At 39.2% G+C, this 21,495-nt stretch overlaps 1 protein-coding gene across 1 annotated transcript in view; it reads left to right on the forward strand.

The window, feature by feature from the left end:
* ERICH3 (glutamate rich 3) overlaps positions 1-13,843 on the forward strand; it is a 100,996-nt gene extending 87,153 nt beyond the window's left edge. The window contains exons 13-15 of the mRNA XM_006775910.2: positions 4,922-5,047; positions 8,661-10,978; positions 11,678-13,843. Of these exons, the coding sequence (XP_006775973.1) occupies positions 4,922-5,047; positions 8,661-10,960 (2,426 nt within the window). The 3' untranslated portion in view covers positions 10,961-10,978; positions 11,678-13,843. The remainder of the gene's footprint in view (positions 1-4,921; positions 5,048-8,660; positions 10,979-11,677) is intronic.
* Positions 13,844-21,495: the final 7,652 nt, after the last annotated feature.

Genomic DNA, 21,495 nt, shown 5'->3' on the forward strand with positions numbered 1-21,495 from the left:
TCAATTGGCAATTTGTTAACCAAATTTTAGTAAACAAAATTTTATGCAGTTATTGAAAAAATGTTTTATTTAATGGTATGTAAAATGGTCACAATATATTGCTACATGAATAAGCTTAATTCGCACAGTTCTTCGTGTGAACATAACAAAGTCCATGACTATATTGTAATTTATATTTAGGGGGAGATGTACCTAGCAAGTGAAAATAAGTATGTCCTGGGGTATCTAGGCAAAGTGCTAGAGGAAAAATATATCTGGGTGACAGAAAAGAGTGATGGTTTGAGGAAGGGTTAGTATTTCAAGGATGGGCACTCCGAGGAGGGGACATTTGAGCAGAGACCTGAGTGAACTGCAGAGGTAAGCCACTCTGTCATCTGAAGAAAGAAGAAAGAGATGGACCAACAAATGCAAAGACTCTAAGTTGGGGGTACAGTTGCTGAGTGAAGGATCGAAAAGTAGGCCAATGTAATAAGAGAAGAATGGACAGTCCAGGGAGTGGTCAAAGACGAAAGTTGAGGGTGACACTTGCATGCCGTGGGGAGGATTTTATTCTGAGACAGGAAGCCACTGGAAAAATTTGAGTATAGAAATGACATGATCCAAAGTTGTGAAAAGAGCACTGTAGCTACTGTGAGGAGGATAGACTTTAGTTTCTGCAGTGGCTACCTTTGAACAGCTGTGGTCTTGAGTTTGTAATTAATCCTGGGTGTTTATGGGCCATGTTTCAATGCCAAAGGCAATGCGGGAGCATCTTGACTGTGTAGGTGGATGATGTTAGTCATGCATTTTGTCATGGTGAGTTGTTGGGAAGATAATAGATTGACTACACAAAGAATGATCAAAGCACAGGGATAGTTTTCAAGGTGACCAGGAACTTGGAACAAATTTAGATATGTAATTTTTCTTTTATGGCTTTTTTTACATTCTTAAAATTCAGATGAAAAGTCCTTGGTAAAACTTTCTTCTGATATTGAATTACTCAGGATTCTTAGCATGCCCAAGATGGCATTTGTTTGTTTTGTTTCAAAACAAGCAGAGGAAAGGGAATTCATTTAGAAATTTTGCCTACTAATATTGAAAACCATATTCTTGCCACCACTTCTTAATCACTAAATTATCAAATACAGAAAGAATTGGTGGGAATTGTGACATGTTGCCAATAGTACAGGGACATAAGGCCATTTATCATTTTCAGTAAAATTGCTCATTGATACCTCCTTTTCTGAAGAATGATAGAAATTTATCAAAAGCATTTAAAAACACCATTCTCTTTGGCCCAAGAATTGCAACTTTAGGAATTTATCCTAAGGGAATAGTAATAAATAAATAAATAAATAAATAAATGATTTTAAGTGGTATTTAATATAGCTTTATAATCATGCACACACAAAAGAAAATAACTCAATTCAATTGGCAATTTGTTAACCAAATTTTAGTAAACAAAATTTTATGCAGTTATTGAAAAAATGTTTTATTTAATGGTATGTAAAATGGTCACAATATATTGCTACATGAATAAAATGGGATACAAAATGCTATCTATATTGAGTAAGGTAAAAAATACTAAAAACTCCATAAAAATGTTAACTAATAGTTCTTTCTGAGTTAGGGCAATTTTTATTTTCTTCTTTGTACTTTTTATCTTTTTAAGCTTTAGATAATGAATATGTACTACTTTTATATTTAGGGAAAATACAGTATATATTATTTTAAAATATACTCTTTTATAATAAAAAAGCTAACATTGTAACGTAAGAATATGTTAGTGTTTTAAAAACATCTTAAAATATCCATATCATTTGAGTGGACAAAAAGGCTTTTCTAAGAAATTCTCTATATGACCCTCTTCCATTTTGCTACAAAAGCTATGAGATCTGACAATGACCTTTGCTTTTCATGGCCATCTTTATGGAGAGGTAAAAGAGAGGAACCTTGAGGGATGAAGGGCTAACTAGAGAGAACAAAGTGATTGCTGGTCTGGGAGTCTCAGCATGCAGTCCTCCCTTATGACAGGTCAAAAATGGTTAAGGTTGGACACTGGCCAAATTCTGGCTTTTAAGGTTCAGCTTCACAAGAACTGAAAAAAAAATGACCAAGTGAGGCATTTTCTGGTCTCACACCTAATAAGTCCTTGATGCTCAGGCTAGGGTCTCATTCTTGCTGAATCAGAAGCAGCCAACAAACAGCTAACTGTACAGGTTTTCATCTACTTCCAAAGCGTAACCCTCCAAGGGCAAGCCAGCAGACATGGGCAAGTGGTGGTTACAGTCCTGAGACAGAGGAACTTCATGCTACAGTGTCAATCCTGAGTGAGTTGTAATGTTCAGATTATGCTAGTGCTGTTTGGCTTCTTAGAATAGTTTTTTGGTTCAATAGCTGCTAATTATTTACTTTCATTATTGCTTATCATTAGTGTAAACTTATTTCTTAAAAAATTGTATTGAGGTATAATTGACATAATACATTATATTAATTTTAGGTATCCAACATAATGATTTGATATTTGTGTAATAAACCATATTTCTTTACAGCTTATGGACTACTTGGAAATAAACCTTAGATGTCTTGTTGGCTCTGATGAAACAAAGCTCCAAGTAATTGCTACAAAATCAGACTTCCTCCCTTTGTCCTCTTCTATCATCCTTGGGATTTCTAATGCTCAGGCAGCCAAGCAGATTTATATGCAAAGACCTAAAACACTGCTTATTTAAGCACTCTAGTTATGCAGTGTTAACATTATTGGAATGAGGAAGATGATATTTAACTTATATGTACTATGTTTCTAAAGTTACTAAAATAAAGGTTGACTTGATAACAAACCCAAGTATAACCTAATTTTCATAAGTTGATGTCATCTCTAAACTATTAAAAAACATTTTTATTTGGCATACTGTATGAATGAGGGAAATCGATGTTCAAAAAAACTTTTAAAGGGAATACATTTGAACTATATGATGCACCTCTTCTCATTTCCATTCTTGTTCCTTTAAGATGAATGTAGTTAAGTTATTCCATTGCTTCCTGCCCCAAAGCTAATAAGACAGACATTACACTCGATGTTTCCAAACACAGAGGGATCAGTAAGCAACTAACTTAGAATTCACCTTAAACCATGCAAAAGACCACATTCTAGTTATGTTTTCCTCAAAGTCCCTCAACTGAATCAGAATATCTGAGAGGCAAGAAAATATGAAAGAAGGGAGGAAGTGTGAGAGGGAGGGAGGAAGGAAAGAAGGAAGGAAGGAAGGAAGGAAGGAAGGAAGGAAGGAAGGAAGAAAGGAAAGGAGAAAGGGATGGAGAGATGAAGAAAGGCAAGGGTATTTTGGAGACATCATGTTCTGATCTAGGAGGGCTGGTCTAGATCGAGTGTTATTTGAGTGAGCTTTGTTAACCATAAAGTAGTATAATGTTAGATGTCAGGGAATTAGGGACATGGGTCATCAGATGATAGGCAAGGGATGGAGACAGGGACATGTCAGAAACTAAAGACTTAGTTGATATTACAGTGTTGTCTAGAATCATACCACATTGGGTGATGCTGCATATAATACCCATGCTCATCATCATGATGATCATAACTATTGTTTATTAAGTGCTTAAGCACTTGCTAATAGTGAAAGGTAAGTATGCTCCATATATATTTTTCTTAATGGGCGGATGGTGGAGTAGATTTACAGTTGTTTGTGTGGAAAACAATGCAATCCTATATAATAAAGAGGTAATATGCAAATTGACCATCCAACACACAAGATGGCCACCCCCATGTGGCCACAAGATGGCCAGCAGGGGAGGGCAGTTGGGGGGGACCAGGCCTGCAGGGAAGGGCAGTTGGGGATAACCAGGCCAGCAGGGGAAGGTAGTTAGGGGCAATCGGGCCAGCAGGGGAGAAGTTAGGCGTTGATCAGGCTGGCAGGGGAGTGGTTATGGGGTGATCAGGCTGGCAGGCAGAAGCAGTTAGGGGCTATCAGGCAGGCAGGCAGGCGAGTGGTTGGGAGCCAGCAGTCCTCGATTGTGAGAGGGATGTCCGACTGCCCATTTAACAGGCAATTGGACATCCCTTAGGGGTCCCAGATTGGAGAGGGTGCAGGCTGGGCTGAGGGACACACACACACCCACTAGCATGAATTTCATGCACCGGGCCTCTAGTAATCAATAAATAACAATACAAGAATAAACTGTTTCATGTACTCACAACTGTAAACCTACTTTTGCCAACCCCTGTATTTAATCCTCCCAATAATCATTGAGTAGATATACCTCTATTTGACAGATGGGTAAACAGAGGTTTAGGCTTAGGCTAAAAACTTGCCCATGGTGACACAGTTAGTATGGAGTATGGGACTTGAATTTTGGTCTTTGTGTTCTTGAGATTCTGTGCTAGTAATCACCTGCAGATAACAGGAATTTCTATAACAGCTTTTAATGTCAAATTTATAGGAATCATGCAATAGCCTTTTTGCTCTGTCCACATCATGGAATGAGTATTGAGGTCAAATCACTAAAATATACTAATGGATAAAATAGTATAGTCAGCTCTGGTAGTTTTAACAATTTAAAATAGCAGTGGTGATTCGTGTTATAAAAGCCATAACACACCTTTCTGGAAAGTGAAAGGCAACCAAACTCCTTTTCCAATCATTCTATTGCATGTGCATTTGGCAAATCTGTCACTGCTTCTGGCTATTGTCATTTTTTTTAATGCAAGCATTTCTTTGCATGGGTATCTCTATTTCATAATCTATTATCTTTTCTTTTTAAAATCATAATTGGAAACTTTAATTAATAGATTTAAAAAATAAGGTCACATATTCATGTGAATGCTTTAAAATTAACCCCATTTGCTGAAATGATGTGAAATAGCTCAGCAATGTGCCATCTCCTGTTTTTATACCTCCTGCTATTTCATATAATCTGCAATCAGTTGGACAGATATCAGGCGGAGCTATGGAACCTGGCTGCCACTACCCCTGTGATGCTCAGTCTGGTGTTAACAGCACAGATGAGGAGGAGAAGCGCTTGACCAAGCTGGAGATTGACACAGGTGCAGGTAAGGGCACAGATCACCTAAAAAAAAAACCTTCAGAAATCCTCTGCCAAAGTCAGCTCATCTTTGGGCATTTCCATCTTCCATCTTTTTATCCTTGTTCCTCCTTCTTCCAGGTCTATTTTCTTTTCAAATGATGAATGTGATGGCAAGAGGGGCTGAGAGGCCTCAAGGGGAGTTTCCAAGCTGATAACAGATGCAGATGTTAATTTTTGAATACATTGGTATCTAAAATTAAAAAAAAGGAATTTTGGATTATAAAAAACATTGATAGAGATTTTGAAATCCAGTCTTCATAGACTCCAGTTGACTGAATAGGAGGGTTGAAGACATGGATAGCCAAGACACACTTCAGAATGACTTATTTGAATTCTCTATATTTTAAAAATTAGGAAATAATTTATTGCCATCAGCATATGACTGGCTCTTGATGCTGAGCGTTCAATTAGAGTGACCCAATTAGGGTGACCCAACAGACGTGACTCATGCATATCTGCTCAAACATCCTCTGTCCTTGAAATCAGGATTCCCATTTGCTAGTGGGTGACTTTTTCAAAAATACCCTGATTTGAACATATGTTTATGGGGGGGGGTATTCTTTTTATTCATCATGTGGTCACATTACCCCCACCTCAAACTTTTAATGGTAGTCATCAAGCACTGGGAGGTATTTGAGATTTTACCCTATTTTTAAGCAAACAAGTTATCCAGCCATAGTTTCATGAATGCTAGCAGAAGACCCAAGACTTCTGGGTCAGATAAAAAACCCCAAAATTTATTATTCACACATACAAAAAAATAGCAGTAGCTAGAATATTTGCACTTATGATGGTTTCCTGAGCTCCCACTCGTGGTCGGCAAACTGTGGCTCGTGAGCCACATGCGGCTCTTTGGCCCCTTGAGTGTGGCTCTTCCTAAGCCTTAGGAGTACCCTAATTAAGTTAATAACAATGTACCTACCTATATAGTTTAAGTTTAAAAAATTTGGCTCTCAAAAGAAATTTCAATCGTTGTACTGTTGGTATTTGGCTCTGTTGACTAATGAGTTTGCTGGCCACTGCCCTAGGCAATGTGAAGAGGGCCAGGTGACATTTGAACATGCAGTGGGCTGAGTTGTATGACAAGGACCCTGTGCTTGGAGAATCCAAATCTTTTGTACTGGGCATTAAACCCAAGGAGTTCCCCAAACATTCTACAATGCAGGCACAGTAGTTGTTAGATCAAATCCGGTTAGATGAGGAACATATATCGTAAACAGTGGGAGGGGAATATGGGAGGAAGATTTTGTAGGGTTTTCTGTGTGCCAGGCACTGTGCTAATCATCTTATGGTTTACTGTCATAAGAATTCTGTGAAATTGTTTTCTATTTCTATGTTATGATTAAAGAATGAAGGCTTAGTGAGGCATTATTTCCCAAGTTCAGACAACTAGTAAGTGACAGAGGTGGCATTCTCACCCAGGTCTGTCTGACTCCCAAGTATGTACTCATTCAACTAAAACAAATTACCCCCTATTTGTGAATATTGCTTGCTCTCTTATAGTCATTCTTTCAAAAGCCCACGAGGTAACCATCAAAAATTATGTCATATTTTTGTACTGACATTTCTTAGAAGGGCTTCAATTACTCCTTCTCCCTTGCTTTGGGAATGTCATGTCTGACTCCCCAACAGTGTGTGTTCATATAATAGCTCAGCTGGATTCCATTAGTACTTTTTCTTTTTAAATGTAGGCATAGTATATTATTACGTGGTGGGTAGGCAATTTTATTCCCCTGTTTTCCTGAATGTTCTTTAAATATCCATAATTTTAGAGGCCAGTTTAGCAAAACAGAGGACTTCATTTAAATGTCTTTCATAACTGAATTTTAATATATTTCATGTAGAAATTTGAATAACAGATATATTATTAAAGAGACTTGTCATGCTTTGTAGTTTCTCACTGTTTTAATTTTGTTTTAAATCAGAAAATAATCTTTAATGAAATAAAATGGATGATATTCTTTCAGGTGAATTGGCTGCATGTTCTCTGAGTGAACATTTGGTTCAACAGTTTCTTCTGGGACTTTCTATATACAAGTTTGTAAATAACCACTATGATATGCCGAGGACAGTCTATAAAAGTCAACACCAACTCTGTTGATAGGCCTGAAATTTCTGTGTTATTACTTTGAAAGAAGACATTAAAAGATACCTTCTGAATGCATTTATTTTAAGGAAAATGTAATGTCAGTTATTATTACCTTACTTCAAAATGGTTTCTAGTAATAGCTGACAAGAGACAAGGAATGCAAGAAAGGTCATCCATGTTTTGTATTAGGAAAGGAAATGGGGTGATAAGACTGTCCTGGGTGGGGTATCAGACTACAGAAAAAGTGAATAAGGTCAGGGCTTTAGGTTCCTAGTAGATTGTTGGTAATGGGTTAGGAGGTGAAATGACTACTCAGAAAGTCAAGCAAGTAAGTAAATGAGGAAGACACATTTTCCTTATTTATAGATTGACATAATTTGGAGGTTGACACCTGGTATGATAACTTATTTTATAACATCTAGTCCAGTGTCATATATAAGTGAAAAAATTTAAATTGATAAAAATTATTAAGATAATCATTTTAGAAGCAAGCTCTTACCTTTCAAAGTATTATTTTATGGTGTGAACATTACAATGCTTTAGGTGAATGGCATGACATGCCTTTATTTTGTGTAGATCGTTTCAACAGAAATATATGTATTTGTTAAATAATAAGAAATCCATTTGAAGACTTTTAAGAAACATATTGAATTTGTATTTATTAAAGTATTGATAGCTAGTACACCCAGATTTGCCAGGGAATTATGGATGAGAACTTATGAAATACTTTAAGAAGGTTATTTATTGAAAATCGTTCTAGGCTACAAAGTCTTGTCTTGCTCTGTGATCCTGCTTTGCCAAAGGCAATCAGTTTCTGGACATAGATGGGAGGCATCCTGATCTACGATACAAATTGGTGTTTTTAGTAAAAAGTCTTACCTTGAGTTATAAAGTTATTTGATAACTATATCTAGATATAGTCATTTAAAATGTGAGAGTAAAAGATGGGATAATGATGAGCTCATACTGTATTATGATTATGTTGCTAAATGCCCATGTAAGTATAAAAAACATGGGCTGGGATGAGCATATTATGGTAGAGAACCATGATTTCTAAGAAGAGGAAATACTCACTATTTTTTATTGCATAATTTTTGAAGTTCCTAATATTTCAAATGAAAGTAGGAGGGGTGGTGTGTGTGTGTGTGTGTGTGTGTGTGTGTGTGTGTGTGTGTGTGTGAAAGAGATAGAGAGAGATTTTGTTATTCTAAGACGGAGTTTTTGTTTGTATTCAACATTTCTGATGTTCAATTTTTCTTTAATATAAATGTATCCATTAAATTTGATAGCATTTCTTTCCATCACGAAAAGCCATTTTGATGCATGTTATAGTTGATATCATCATAGATTGGAGAAATGTTTTATATATAATATCAATGGCCCCTTGATATTATATATAATGCCTCTTGTAGTACATAATATTACATATAATATCTCCTCTCTGTGCACTTTGATTAAAGTCACCTTGTTTTCTAACCTTACTTTATAGTACCAAACAGGATTTTAGTGGCAGAAGAAAGCACAGCCCTCACCTCAAACAAAGAATCCAAGCCAGATGCATCGGAAATGTACACAGTGGGGAAAGAAGAAGCAGTGGAAGAAGATGGGGCTCCCCAGCACAGGGGTGCTGACACACTAGAAGAAAAAGGGGGTGTAACACTGGGGAGTAAAGCAGGGATTAATGAGGTTCCCTTGGAGGAGTGGAAGCCAACAGCAGAGCAGCCAGCTCTAGTAGCACTGTTTACTGGGGAAAGGGAGAGCCCTCAGGGCAGAGCAAGCGGGGCCGAGGCAGAAGGGGCTAGAGAGCTGGATGAAGAGGGGTTAAGGCCATTGGGCGAAGAAGCAGCAAGAGCCTCAGGAAGTCTGAATGAAGAAGAGGCTCCTGAACAGCAGGCCTTGATGCAGATGGTGCTGGAGACAGAGAAGGCAGCTTCTGGAGAGGTGCAGAGTTTGGAGAAGGCAGTGTCTTCCAGCAAAGCTGCAGCTCAGAACTCAGAGTGTGTTCAGGAGGTAGCAGCCCCGAGAGAGGCTGTGATGCTGGAGAAGGGAGAGGCTGAGAGAGGGGTGGCTGTGAGTGAGGCAGGCTCTGAAAAGCTAGACCTGGAGGACAGTGAAGAGAAAGCATCCATAGATCTAAGGGACATGGCACCTGAGGATGACACTGCATTCGAGAGAGCAGATGGTTCAGAAGAGGCGGTATTTGGGGGCGAGGAACCAGCCAAAGCCAGGAAGAGGGTGATGAGAACCGAAACACCTTTGAGGTCCTCCACTTCTGAGAAGGCCGAAGCCACCAGCACGAGGAATTCGGAGGAAAGCCTGGAAAAACTTTGTAAGGAAGCTGAGAAGAAGAAGGATGTTGAGACTGAGGTAGAATCTAATAAGAAAGATGATAGGAAAGAAACATTACCTGAAGAATTAGAAGCAGCAAGACAGAGGAGGAAAGCTGAGAGGCCAAGAACACCTCTGGGGGAAACTGAATCTGAAAGAGAAGAGGTGACAAGGGCAAATGCTCTTCAGGATGAAGATATTTTAGCAGGAGAGCAAAAGTTTAAAGGGGAAGAGGGGGGAATTGGGAAGGAAGTAAGACCCGTTGAAGAGACACCAGGCCCCCTAGATGAAACAGAGTGTGATGTTAAGAATGCAGCACCTGTGGAGGGTCCTCAATGGACTGGAGACACAGGCCCGCAAGGGGATGATTTACCGAGAGAGAGGGCGGTGGGCATGCTTGAAGCAGCACCAAGATTTGAAAAGTCACCGGAAAATACAATAGTTGTGAGGAAAGAGGAAGGAGGGGAAAGACTAAGAGAAGCTGGAGACACAGGGCATAAAGGCAGAACAGAGCTTCTCTGCAGGGAGAACGGGGAGAACGCGACTCCCTCAGATCAGGATGAGGGGCCAGGCCCTGGGGGAGAGGGTGTGTTAGGAGCTCCTGAAAATGACCCAGCAGGACATGACCAGGAGCGTGCAGCCAAAGATCAAGATGGCCTTGCAGGACTGAAAAGGAGGGAAAAGGAAGGGTCTTTACAAAGGGAGCAAGGAGTGGGGGCCCAAGAAGATATTTCTGAAGGAGAGTCCATGATGGTAGAAAAGTTAAGTGAGGAAGTGATGGATGAGGACCCAGAGGAAGAGGTGGATCAAGAGTGCTCTCTGAGGACAGGAGTGATGAAGAATGGGCACAAAGAGGGGGTTGGGAGCTTACAAGGAAGAATGGTTGTGGCTAAAGAAGATCTCCAGGAAGGAGGAGTGGCAGGAATGGCTGACGAGAAGAGAGAGGTGTTGGCAGATTTGAAGACAGCTGAGGAAAAAACAGAAGCAAATACAGCCTCCTCCCTTTCAGATGTTGCTGATGAGAAAACTTGGCACAAAGTGGATGAGTTACTAGAAAAAACAGAGTCTGCAGAGAAGGTGGCAGCAGAGGAAATAGCGCTGAGCAGGGAGAGGGTGCCAGCAGTGGAGGAGGTGACCGTGATTGGGGCGTCAGAGGCTGAGGTGGGGGCTCTAGGAGAACCTTCAGACCTGGAAGAGAAGGCCCTTCAGCTAGGGCCAGATCAAAAGGGAGGGGAAGCAGGGATGGGGAGCCCTGGTGGGGAGCAGGAATCGGGCAAGGCTGAAGATGTCAGACTGGGACTATCCCAACAGGCAGAGTCAGGGCTGAGTAGAGAGGATCTACAGGCTGTGGAAATACTCCCTGGAAAAGCTAATTGCCCTGGAATCCAAGAGAAGCAAGAGCACAAAGTGCAAAGAGAAAGTGAGAACACAGATGTTTCCCTGAACAGCAAGAAGGCCTAAGAGGCTGCCTGGCAGATGGTGAGTTTAGGCCTCATCTGTTTGCAAGATTAAGCAGATACCCCACCTTGGGTCCTCTCTCCTTTGGGCTGGCTCACCCCTTATCAGTCCTTGTGTACACATAGCACACAGTTTAAGTTCTGTGCTGCTTAGCACCCAGCCTATCAGGACAGAGCTGAGTAAGATGGAGGTGGGGTCAAAGCGCACACAGGGACCCACTCTATTCCCTTTGCAACTCTAAATCACATCCTTGGCCTTTGCAAGCATAGCTCCCTGAAATTGTGAGTTTCTTATCTCCCCTACGGGGCCCCAAAGGTGCACTACAGAGGAGAAGGTGCCCCAGGGACATACCACAGAAGGAAAGAAAGCAAACTGTTCCAGAATTCATCCCCCTTTTAGTGTTGAAAGGAATGGCTGTGATTATTTGCCCTTAAATGGGCTCCATTCCTTAATTTCTGCAGTTTTGTGAAATTTAATATCTATGTATTAAGAGCCATACATATATAAAAGAAATTAAATATTAAAATATGAAATACATAATATATGTATATGCTAGTATGTGAAATATTAAAGATGGTAACAAAAGGCCAAAATTATTTTTAGCATTTCCTTGTTTGCCTGCTATTTCCTTGATGCCTCCATATTTTTAGTGCCCAGTTTCTACTATCCTGAGTGATTATATTTATAGTTCTACTATCTCTTTTATTTTATTTTTTTTAGGATATTTTAAAGATGTTTTCTGGAAGACTTCAAGAATGGAGAAAGATTCACCCAAGCATCTTGCCAGGACTTTAGATTTTATCTTTATTAAGAAAACTCACTGTGCTTGTCTGAGCTGGTTTCCAGTGTGTCATTCTGGTCAGAAGCTCAGTAAGCACCTTGAGAATACCGGGCAGATCGTAGGACCCTTCTTATGGGTAGTGGTTTCTAATAAAGGACTCTGAGGCTGTCACACATTCAACATAGCTGAGACATCTATATTCAAATCAAATTCATAGTGTTCCAATGCCTGACTTTTACCAAAGATCACCTGAAAGGCCCAGTCCTGACATCTAGGGTTTGTTTAAATTCTTTTTTATTTATAATCAAATATTACTCCCAGTTTCATACATGAAAGTTTTATTTAAAAACTGTGGCTTGGGGCTTTAATGACTCCGTCTGTGAAAATGAGTTCTAAAGGTCCTTCTATGTATACTCAATACTAAAGATTGCCCGGAACCTGTAAAATGATCCCATGCCATGTATAATCACTTACAAATATTCATTCCTTCTATTTATGCCAGAAGGGTGATATAAAATGGACATATTATTTCAAAATGCCCTTTGTTTTGTGTGTGTGTTTCTGTAGTTTTGCTTCTTGAGGTAGACTGGTAAACACTTGTGAGATTTTGTCCTTGGGGGCCTTATTTGTGCGACTACTCAAATTTTAATCATAGTAGTAAATAATTGAGCTGAGTGGAATGAGTAACAATAATTATAGCAGGTAAACCTTGTACATCAGCACATATACCAACATTCTAGACTGTTTGGTTGGTGTCATTCAATAGAAAAGAAAATTGGATTAAATTAGCGTGCTGCTCACCTTCCCAAGTTCTGTTATTTCAAACCTGTGAACTAACCTTGGAGTGCATTGTAAATCAACAGTCACAGTCACTCTCTGATTTACTCCCTGATATTGCTAGCAATAGCTGTGTATCCTTGTGCCTACTGAAGATTTTGATTTCCTTGAAGACGTCTTTGTTCATATACCGATAGTCCAAAGGGCACATATGTCTGGCTATCTTTTCTTCTCCACGTGAGGTGAAAGAAAATTTCCTAAAGCAGCGATTTTCCAGCTGGACTACACATTAGACTTTCACGAGACATTTTCCCGAATGCATGAATGATTCAACCCCTGGTTCCACCCCAAAGATTCAAATTTAATTAGTTTTAGATGGGCGTAGGCATCAGTTGTTTTTTTTCTCTCTTTAAATCCGGTTGATTCAACTATGTAGTTAGAATTGAGAACTGCTGCCCTAAATCATCTTATAATCCATGCTGGCTGCCTCCAGTGATTCTCAAAATGTGATCAAGATATCAGCATCACTTGGAACTGTCCCAAATACAAATTCCTGTCCTCATGTTATTCCTATTAAATTAGAAACTCTGTGGGTGGGGTCTAGCATGGGTGGTTTTTAACAAGCCTTCCAGATAATTCTGATGTGCTCTAATGTCTGAAATATGCTGTCATGGACAGTTGATTGAATTGAGGATTTTGTGTCAGTCAAAAAATGGATTGTAGAAGCATTGTGAACTTTCTCTCTTTGTCTATGTCTATCTCTGTGTCGCTTTCTATTTTTCTTTCTCTAGGAAAGGGTACTCACTATAAAAATGATAAATTCAACTTTAAACTCATTTTTATTATGGCTGTAATGACATGTCTATGAAGTTCTTCAGCCCCACCCCCTATTGAGGATGTGTCACTGATGGCACATCATTGATTTCTGTCCTGAGAGAATTTCATCTACATTATGTCTGATTTCATTGATGACTGAGCTGCATTACAATGGGACTCTACAGTATTTGTTCCTTGATCTCAACTTCAATGCTACAAAGCACTTTGAATGCATAGCACTTTATGGGAAAGATTGTAAACTTATTAATTCTATTGAAGAAGGTGCTTGGCACAATGTGTTAAATGGAAATTGCATTGGATTATTTTTATAGTTAATACATTTCATTGAAACATTCTGTAACATAATTCTATAGTCTGCATGTGGGTTTAACTGAAATTCAGTATTGTGATAATTTGACCAAATGGATTCTTTCTCAGCAACTACAATGTTGATAAAATTATTTGTATGTTCTATTAAACTGATTTTTTTCTAGTTTCATGATTAAAATCATAAATAAACCATATGTTTACAGATCAGACATGTGAATGGTTCTTTATAAATAAGATTCAACTTTTAAAATTGTCTTTGCCTTTTTCTTACAAAAATTTAACTCCATAGAGCAGAGCAGAGAGGCTTAGTTTCATTGGACTGTATTTTTTAGTGTGTGTGTTTATATTGACTGGCTGCATTCATACATGTGTTTCACATACATGGGATCATTCAGAGGAAAATTATTGTCAGTATTTCACAGATAAGTAGAAACTTAATAAAGTTAAGTAGGTTGTTTAAAGTCATGGTAAAACTCAGGTCTTCTTCCCTCCAAACTCTATTTTAACACATACACTACCTTCTAGGAATACACTAAGATACTATAGGTGAACCTCTCCTAGTACATATTTTTATTTATGTGTAGAAGGGAAAACAATTAGCAAAGAAGAGAAAGAAGAGGGAGTTGAGAATGACTTTAAAGAATCATAGCTGTGTTTATTCCCTGTTCTCTTAAACCTCTTGCTGCTGGCCATGGTGACGGGGAACTTTTTTTCATTTTCATTTTTATTTTTTATTTGAAAGAGAGAGAGAAACATCGATGTGAGTGAAAAACATCAATGTGAGAAACATCGATCAGTTGCCTCCTATATGTGCTCCCACCGGGGATTGGACCTGAAACCTAGGTATATGCCCCGACCAGGCATTGAAACCACAACGCTTTTTTTTTTTCATGGGATGATGCTCCAACCAACCGAGCCTCCAAGCCAGGGCAGGGAACTTTTCTTTAAGTGACACAATGGGTTATATAAGGGGAAAGATTAAATATCATTAATATATCCCATATCATCAAGAAGAGAGTTATATTTCCATTCACTGTCAATCAAAGAATACAGTAAATTATTTAAATAATTCAAGAGGAAAATAAGACAACCAAAGTAAAGGTAAACAGAATTAGCCTACTTAAATTTCTTGAGTTAAGCCTTTTCTATGACTTTATGCATTCTTGCGTTGTAAATTCATAGTTGAATTACTTAACATTTCTAAGAGTAATAATTTTGCCATCATTATTGCTCTTAGAAAATGATTAAAAGAAAAGAAAGCTTTACAAAAATTCATATAGTAAATGAACTATTCCAACACCTTCAAGGACAGCGAGGAGAGGCCATTTGTGACCTTGGATAATATTTCCTTCCAGTCTTCTACAACACCTGATTGTGTCATTTCAAAGAAGTCCCCTGTCATCATGGCCAGCAAGAGGTGCAAAAGAACAGGAAATAAAAACAATTAGATTTTTTTAAAAGTCACTCTCAAACTCTCCCTTTTGTTTTCTAAGTTTTTCTTTCGTTACAGCATGCCCTATGACGGGAACAGTACACTCTTCAAACTAACAGGAAACAAAACACTCTGTAAGATGAAATGCTGGATATTTGAGAACGCACATTCCTTTTGAAATTCCTTCCAGAAGTCTCAGATTGTTTAATAATCTTCGCAATCCTTACAATATTTTGGAATGAAGCAATACCTCCATTCTTTATTAGGAAAAATAAAGGTACACAGAAAACATGTGGGATAGAGAAGCTGGCGCCAAAGTTTACTTGAGAACCAGCTCTCTGCTCCTTTGTGAAATGTGTCCTGGTCTTTATTAAATACCTACTTAGTATGAAAGGTTTTGTTAAAGACAAAGTTATAGGCGATATCTCGCCTTTTCAGGATCTTGGTACTGATGTGCCACAGAGACCGTCCAGCTGGTGTGGATGTGCCTCTAACAGGAGATGAAGGTGTTCAGGGAATTCACTGGCCAGGCTCCTTTGCATATGTTCAAGCTACACGTGTACTTTTTGTTATAAAATGGACCTGAGGAGTGGCTTGTACCCACAGTCTTCCCTCTTGCCAGTTCCCCATGCTCTCTTCACAATAGATGCAGACTCTTCCTTCATTTCCAATTTTCCTGTGTTGTCTCTGGAATGTCACAAGTGACAAAGGAACAATTTGGAATAGTGTCAGTATGAGAAAAGGAATGAACTTCATGCCTCGCTAACAAATCTTCTGCAAGTCAAGTAGCTCTCAATTCTTTGTTTTCAAGAAAACTACGTGAGGACCTAATTACATTGTCAGTTATAAGTCATTAAAATACTTCTTGGAATTTTCTCAGCTTGTGAATTTTGGTAAATCACTCAGAAGGAGTTCAAAGAAGGTACTGCAGCACAACACAATAAAATCATTTTCATTCCCATCTGTTACTTATGTGACATGCAAATATTGTATTAGTGCATTTCCACAAATAAAATGGAAAAAAATAGAAATCACTATCTTAACATGCATTTCTACTTTTATTATTTCTGTTTAATGTGTTTATCAAAATTTATAATACATGTATATGTTTTTTTGATCAAATGCATATTAAGAATTACTGCAATGATAGGTTGGCCTTGAAGAATTTAACACGTAAAACCCTATGTTCATAAATTAAAGTTCAAATTAAATTTTAATTTATATAATATAGTTACAGAAAAGTATGACAAGGGGTGATCAAGAAAAGACTTCTAAGCATCAAAATATAATAGGATACAAATTGGTGGGAAAAATAGAATAAAAATGTAAGTTTTAATTAGGAAAAAAATAATGTGAGATTTTCTTAATGCAAAAGAAGAGCTTAGTCATGTACTTTTGAAAACAACTATCTTAGGTCAAGTTCCCTGGGAACTACTCTAGAACAGAGGTTTGTGTGCAGGTTTGTTGGGGACTTCTCTAGGAAATAACACTGTCGGGAGTGAGGGACTTCGAACTGGGTTGAAAGATGGGCTGTGGTGTAGTTACCCCAGAGGCTGCAGTCCATCCTGTGGGAGCTTTGGAGCTCAGATGACAGTGTTATATTGTAAATCAGCGAGCAGAGCATAGGACGCCTTAACAAGCCAATTAGGAGGGAGCTGTCTCCCAAATTTCTGAGCAAAAACATGGAGGAAGCTTTCCCTATTTATATCTTTCCCAGTCCTTTGTCTCCCAAATATGGGGGTTTCGGACCTTCTGCAGATTTTACAACGAGCTTTGTGTAAGTTATTTTTTTGCAGACAGCTTGTAACCTTGAGTAGCTAATAGGGAGTAGCTAATAGGGAGTAGCATCAGCCCCTTGTGTCAGATGGCTAGCCTGCAAGGTCAAATAGCTAACTCTATCTTCCCTATTATTCACTCAAGCTAAAAAGTAACATTAATTTACAGAATAAGGGACTGTCTAAAAAATAAGAGTTGACTACATAGAACAAGGGATCATTTAAAAAGAGCAGAGGATTTTAAACAGTAATTTTACAAAATAGAGATTATTATACTTCAACAGAATGAGGTAAAGGGCCAGGTCTCTGTGTCCCCACAATAGACCAGTCACTGATATTGGCTGCTTCCCTAGAAGGGAGCATAACCTTTAACCAGGTAGCTCCTTTCAGTCCAAGGCACTTCCTGTGGAGGGACTCGGACATGAGCCAGCAGCTGATCTCACTCTGGGCACCTGGGGAATGAAGGCTTTGACTATGAAGGAGGTGTCTGGTTGACACCTCACCACATCCAACATATGGATAAAGGTGATATCAAATTCTGATGGCGCATCTTTGGACACATATAGGAAAGAGTTGTAACCATTTTATCTTAAAACATTCCATTTTATAATATGCTAGAAATTATACCTGTAATGACTAAACTTATATGAACATTTGTAGGTATCAATTAAAGATGAAAAATTGTGTGAGGGGTTACTGACAGGTTTTCAAAGCTCTCTCAGTGGTAGGTGAGCAGAAATATTTGAAGAGCCCTGTTGAAATGGACACAGTGAATAGCACAGAGCTGCATTTCTCAAGCTACAGGGCATGGCGGCTACCACAAGTGGGTATAGAAATTCAGGTTAATGTGTAGTTTGTTTTGGCTACACAGTATTAAAGTGATATGGGCCAGAAGAGTAAGCCAGAGGGCCATGCAGCTTGATGTTGCTACAGGGAAGGAGTCAGGGCTCTAGTACAATGCCTGGCTGTTTCTAGGGAAGGAAGCGTGGCCCCTGAGTGTGTGTGAGTACACAGGCAGGGCAGTCCACAGTTGTACTCAATCAGCAACCCAGTGCTAAAGAGCAGGGTCGGCAAAGCCTTTCTGTAAAGAACCAGATAGTATGTAGTTTAGGTTTTGTGGGACATATAGTTGTAACTACTCAACTGGGCATTTTAGTGTGAAAGTAGCCACAGAGAATACTTGAACAAATGAGTGTGGTTGTGTTCCAATAAAGCTTCATTAAAAAAATAGTGGAATGCCAGATTTGGCTTACAGAGTACAGATTGCCAACCTGTGCTAACAAGCATTCAAGTAAATAATAGTTCTACAGCATGGATGGACCTGGAGAGTAATGCTAAGCAAAATAAGCCAGTCAGAGAAAGGCTTATCACATGATCTCAGTAATCTGTGGAATCTAATGAACAAAATAAACTGATGAACAAAATAGATGCAGAGACATAGAAGCATGGAACAGAATTTGGAAATGCAGAGGGAAGGCAGGGGAGGGTGGGTGAGTGGGAAAAGATAAAACAAAGAATTTATATGCATATATGCATAACCCATGGACACAGGCAATAGGGTGGTGAAGGTCTGGAGTCAAGGGGGGAAATGGGGACGGGCTAGAAGAGGACAATGGGGGAAGAATGGGGACATATGTAATATTTTCAACAATAAAGATTTAAAAGACATAAATGAATAAAAACATAAGTTCCTCAAGGCTACAAACTGTGAAAAACATAATAATAGTTCTGTAACTATGTAAATGAATTCTCACCACCCCCTCCCCCCACTCCGCAATATGCCACAGAAATTTTAGTTTTCAAAAATAATGTTTTAAACAGAAACATTTGGAAACAACTAGCGCAAGGAATTATTAAAATCTTCCTCTCTTTCTAAGGCTTTATTACATCTTAGCTAGATCTATAATCCCTCCTTCCCCATCTCTCTGGTACATCTGTTAAAATGCCAACGTGAGTTGTTGTGAATAAGGAAAAGGAGCTGTTGATCATGTTTCATGCATCACAGGCTGACTTGCTCTTCAATAGCATCTCAGCTTCGTGAAGAAGAGACTTGGTCTCTTCTGGCCCATGTTCTATTATTCCCTGTGCCAAGAACAGTGTCTGACACATGGCACGTGCTCAATGTCTGGTAATTGAGTGACTAAATGAATTTCAATGCAGATTGAAGTATTATGTTCTGAAATTTTTAAAGCCTAATTATGATTGATGTTAATAGGATGCAGGGAGTATACGAGTTTGTTGATTGAAGAGAAAATGTTTTCATAAAATATCAGCGTCGATAAGGACACTAGAGATCAAAAATTCTACCAGGTCCTTTTTGGGTATCAGACTGAGAAAGCAGAGCCCTAGAGGGCCTGAGGAATGGGTTACACATTGGTTAGGGACAAAACAAGACTAGAAATCTTTAGAGTTTATTTCACTTCGCAGTGGTGCTTCACAGTCAGATTTTCGTTTTAGAGACACAGAATCCTAATTCTAATCAAATTCATTCTCTCAAGCTTGATTTTTTAAAAAAACGAACAGCTAATTCAATTCTTGCTTGACAAAAACGGAGCTACCAGATTTCTAATGCAGTGTGAGTGAAGCATTTTGGCTGTCTGGATTACAGACATCCCCAAGGTTTGTCATTGCCTGTTTGGAATCCCCACTGAGACTGCAGAGGCTTATAGTTAGAGACAGCAGAAATCCCACAGTCTAGTTATTTTATGCATGTGCGAGCACACACACACACGTACATGCACACACACCTGTCATTTAGAGAAAAGAAAATCTCTGAGAATGAACAGAAACTCTCCCCACTGAACTAATCATAATGCTAGTGGCTCCCTGCTTAGCACAGAACTCTCCAGTTGAACTCAACAAATTACAAACCTATCTGAGCATATACAAACGGGCTTAACAAACTCAAACCTAAATCACTGACTCGCCACTTTGGTTGCACATTAACATTTGAAATCTCTGGGGGTGAGAGTTGGGCATCAGAACTTAAAAAAAATCTCTGCATGTGATTAATATAGGTAGCCAAGGTTTTACACCACAGATCTCAAGTCTGAATAACTACTGATTTTAAAAGGTAAGTGGCAAGGTGAATTCAGAAGCCTAATTTAAATTGGTGAAATATAGCTTAAGGCATTATGCTTTTACTGTTTCACTTGTTTTATTTTTTTTTTACTCTTTTACTCACTAAGCCTCACAGTGCTATGAGGACGGTACCATTAGCTCCATTTTACAGATGATGAAACTGAGACACAAAAGGATGAAGTAACATGTTTAAGTCACGGAGCTTGGAAGTATCACAGCTGGGATTGAACTCAGAAAAACTGGCTCCATCCACAGAAGGAATGCTTGAAGTTCAGCTTGTATTAGAATCAGCTGGAGGGCAACGAAAAGGAATTTGCTGGGCTCTACACCTCGATGTCCCCATCCATTAGGCCACAAGGTGCCAGGAGATTTGTATTTCTAACAAGACCCCCCATGACGCTGATGTTGCTGGATCAGACTTTGAGAACTTAGAGTTCAAATTGTGTTTTTAAAAGCCCACCTGGTGATACTGATGCACACTGACCTGTGAGAGCCACTGTTCTCAAAAGTTCTCAGCCTGGGCTGCACATTAGCATCCACTGGGGAGCTTTAAAAAGATCCTGACCCCCAGTGCATCCCAGACCATTAGAATCTCCAGGGAGTAGGACCAGGTGCCAGTCTTTCTTAAAGCTCTCGTACAGCTCCGGTAGAGAACCCCAGCTTTAGAATCTACCCTCTTAGCCGAAACATTATACCCTGCCCTTCCTGTGGCGATGAGGGCTCCTGGCACAGGCTACTTCTCTAATCATAGAATCAATGCTGGGATCATTATTGCCACCTGAGAGACAGTGTTAGAGACACACCCTATTGGTCTATAACAGTGGTTCTCAACCTTGGGTGCACATTAGAATCACCTGGGAATCTTTATAAAATCCTGATTTCTGGGCCTCATCCTCTGGAAATCCTGTTTCTTTGTTATGAGGTGGGGCCACCACATTATTAACAAAGAAACAGAATTTCCGGAGGATGAGGCCCAGAAATCAGGATTTTAAAAAGACTCCCAGGTGATTCTAATGTGCAGCCAAGGTTGAGAACCACTGGTCTATAAGATGCTTATACAAGGCCTTCCCTTCGCCATTGAGGTCTGCTTCTCACTCAATAGATTCTGCTGTTTTCAAATCTTAATCTCCATTTGCAATCTATAAGATCTGTCCAGCTGAGTGTTTGTAGATTTGTGGCGGATTTAAGCCTACGGACAGTCACTGAGTGTTCAGTGCTGCTTCTCAGCAGGAGAGCCTGTGCTCACAGCTCTTTCTTGCCAGTGTGTCTCCTAAGGCTTAGTGCAAAACAGTTATGCACCCTGAGCCACTCAAGTCAAGGGGTCTCCTCTACCCGAGTATGATAAATAGCTCCACACTCAGCCAATCCACACCTACATAAACACCTCAGCTGGTTCTCAGAGGTGGGGGAAGGGACAAATCAGTGTATATTCACCTCACCTCTCAACGGTTATGTCCAGGGAAAGTCAGGGTATAATAAACAAGCATGTTGAAAGAAAACCAATGAGGAGAAAAATAAATTAAATAAGGGTAGGCTGAGGGAAAGA

Source organism: Myotis davidii, unplaced genomic scaffold (assembly GCF_000327345.1).
Source record: "Myotis davidii unplaced genomic scaffold, ASM32734v1 scaffold128, whole genome shotgun sequence".
NCBI classification, from domain to species: domain Eukaryota; kingdom Metazoa; phylum Chordata; class Mammalia; order Chiroptera; family Vespertilionidae; genus Myotis; species Myotis davidii.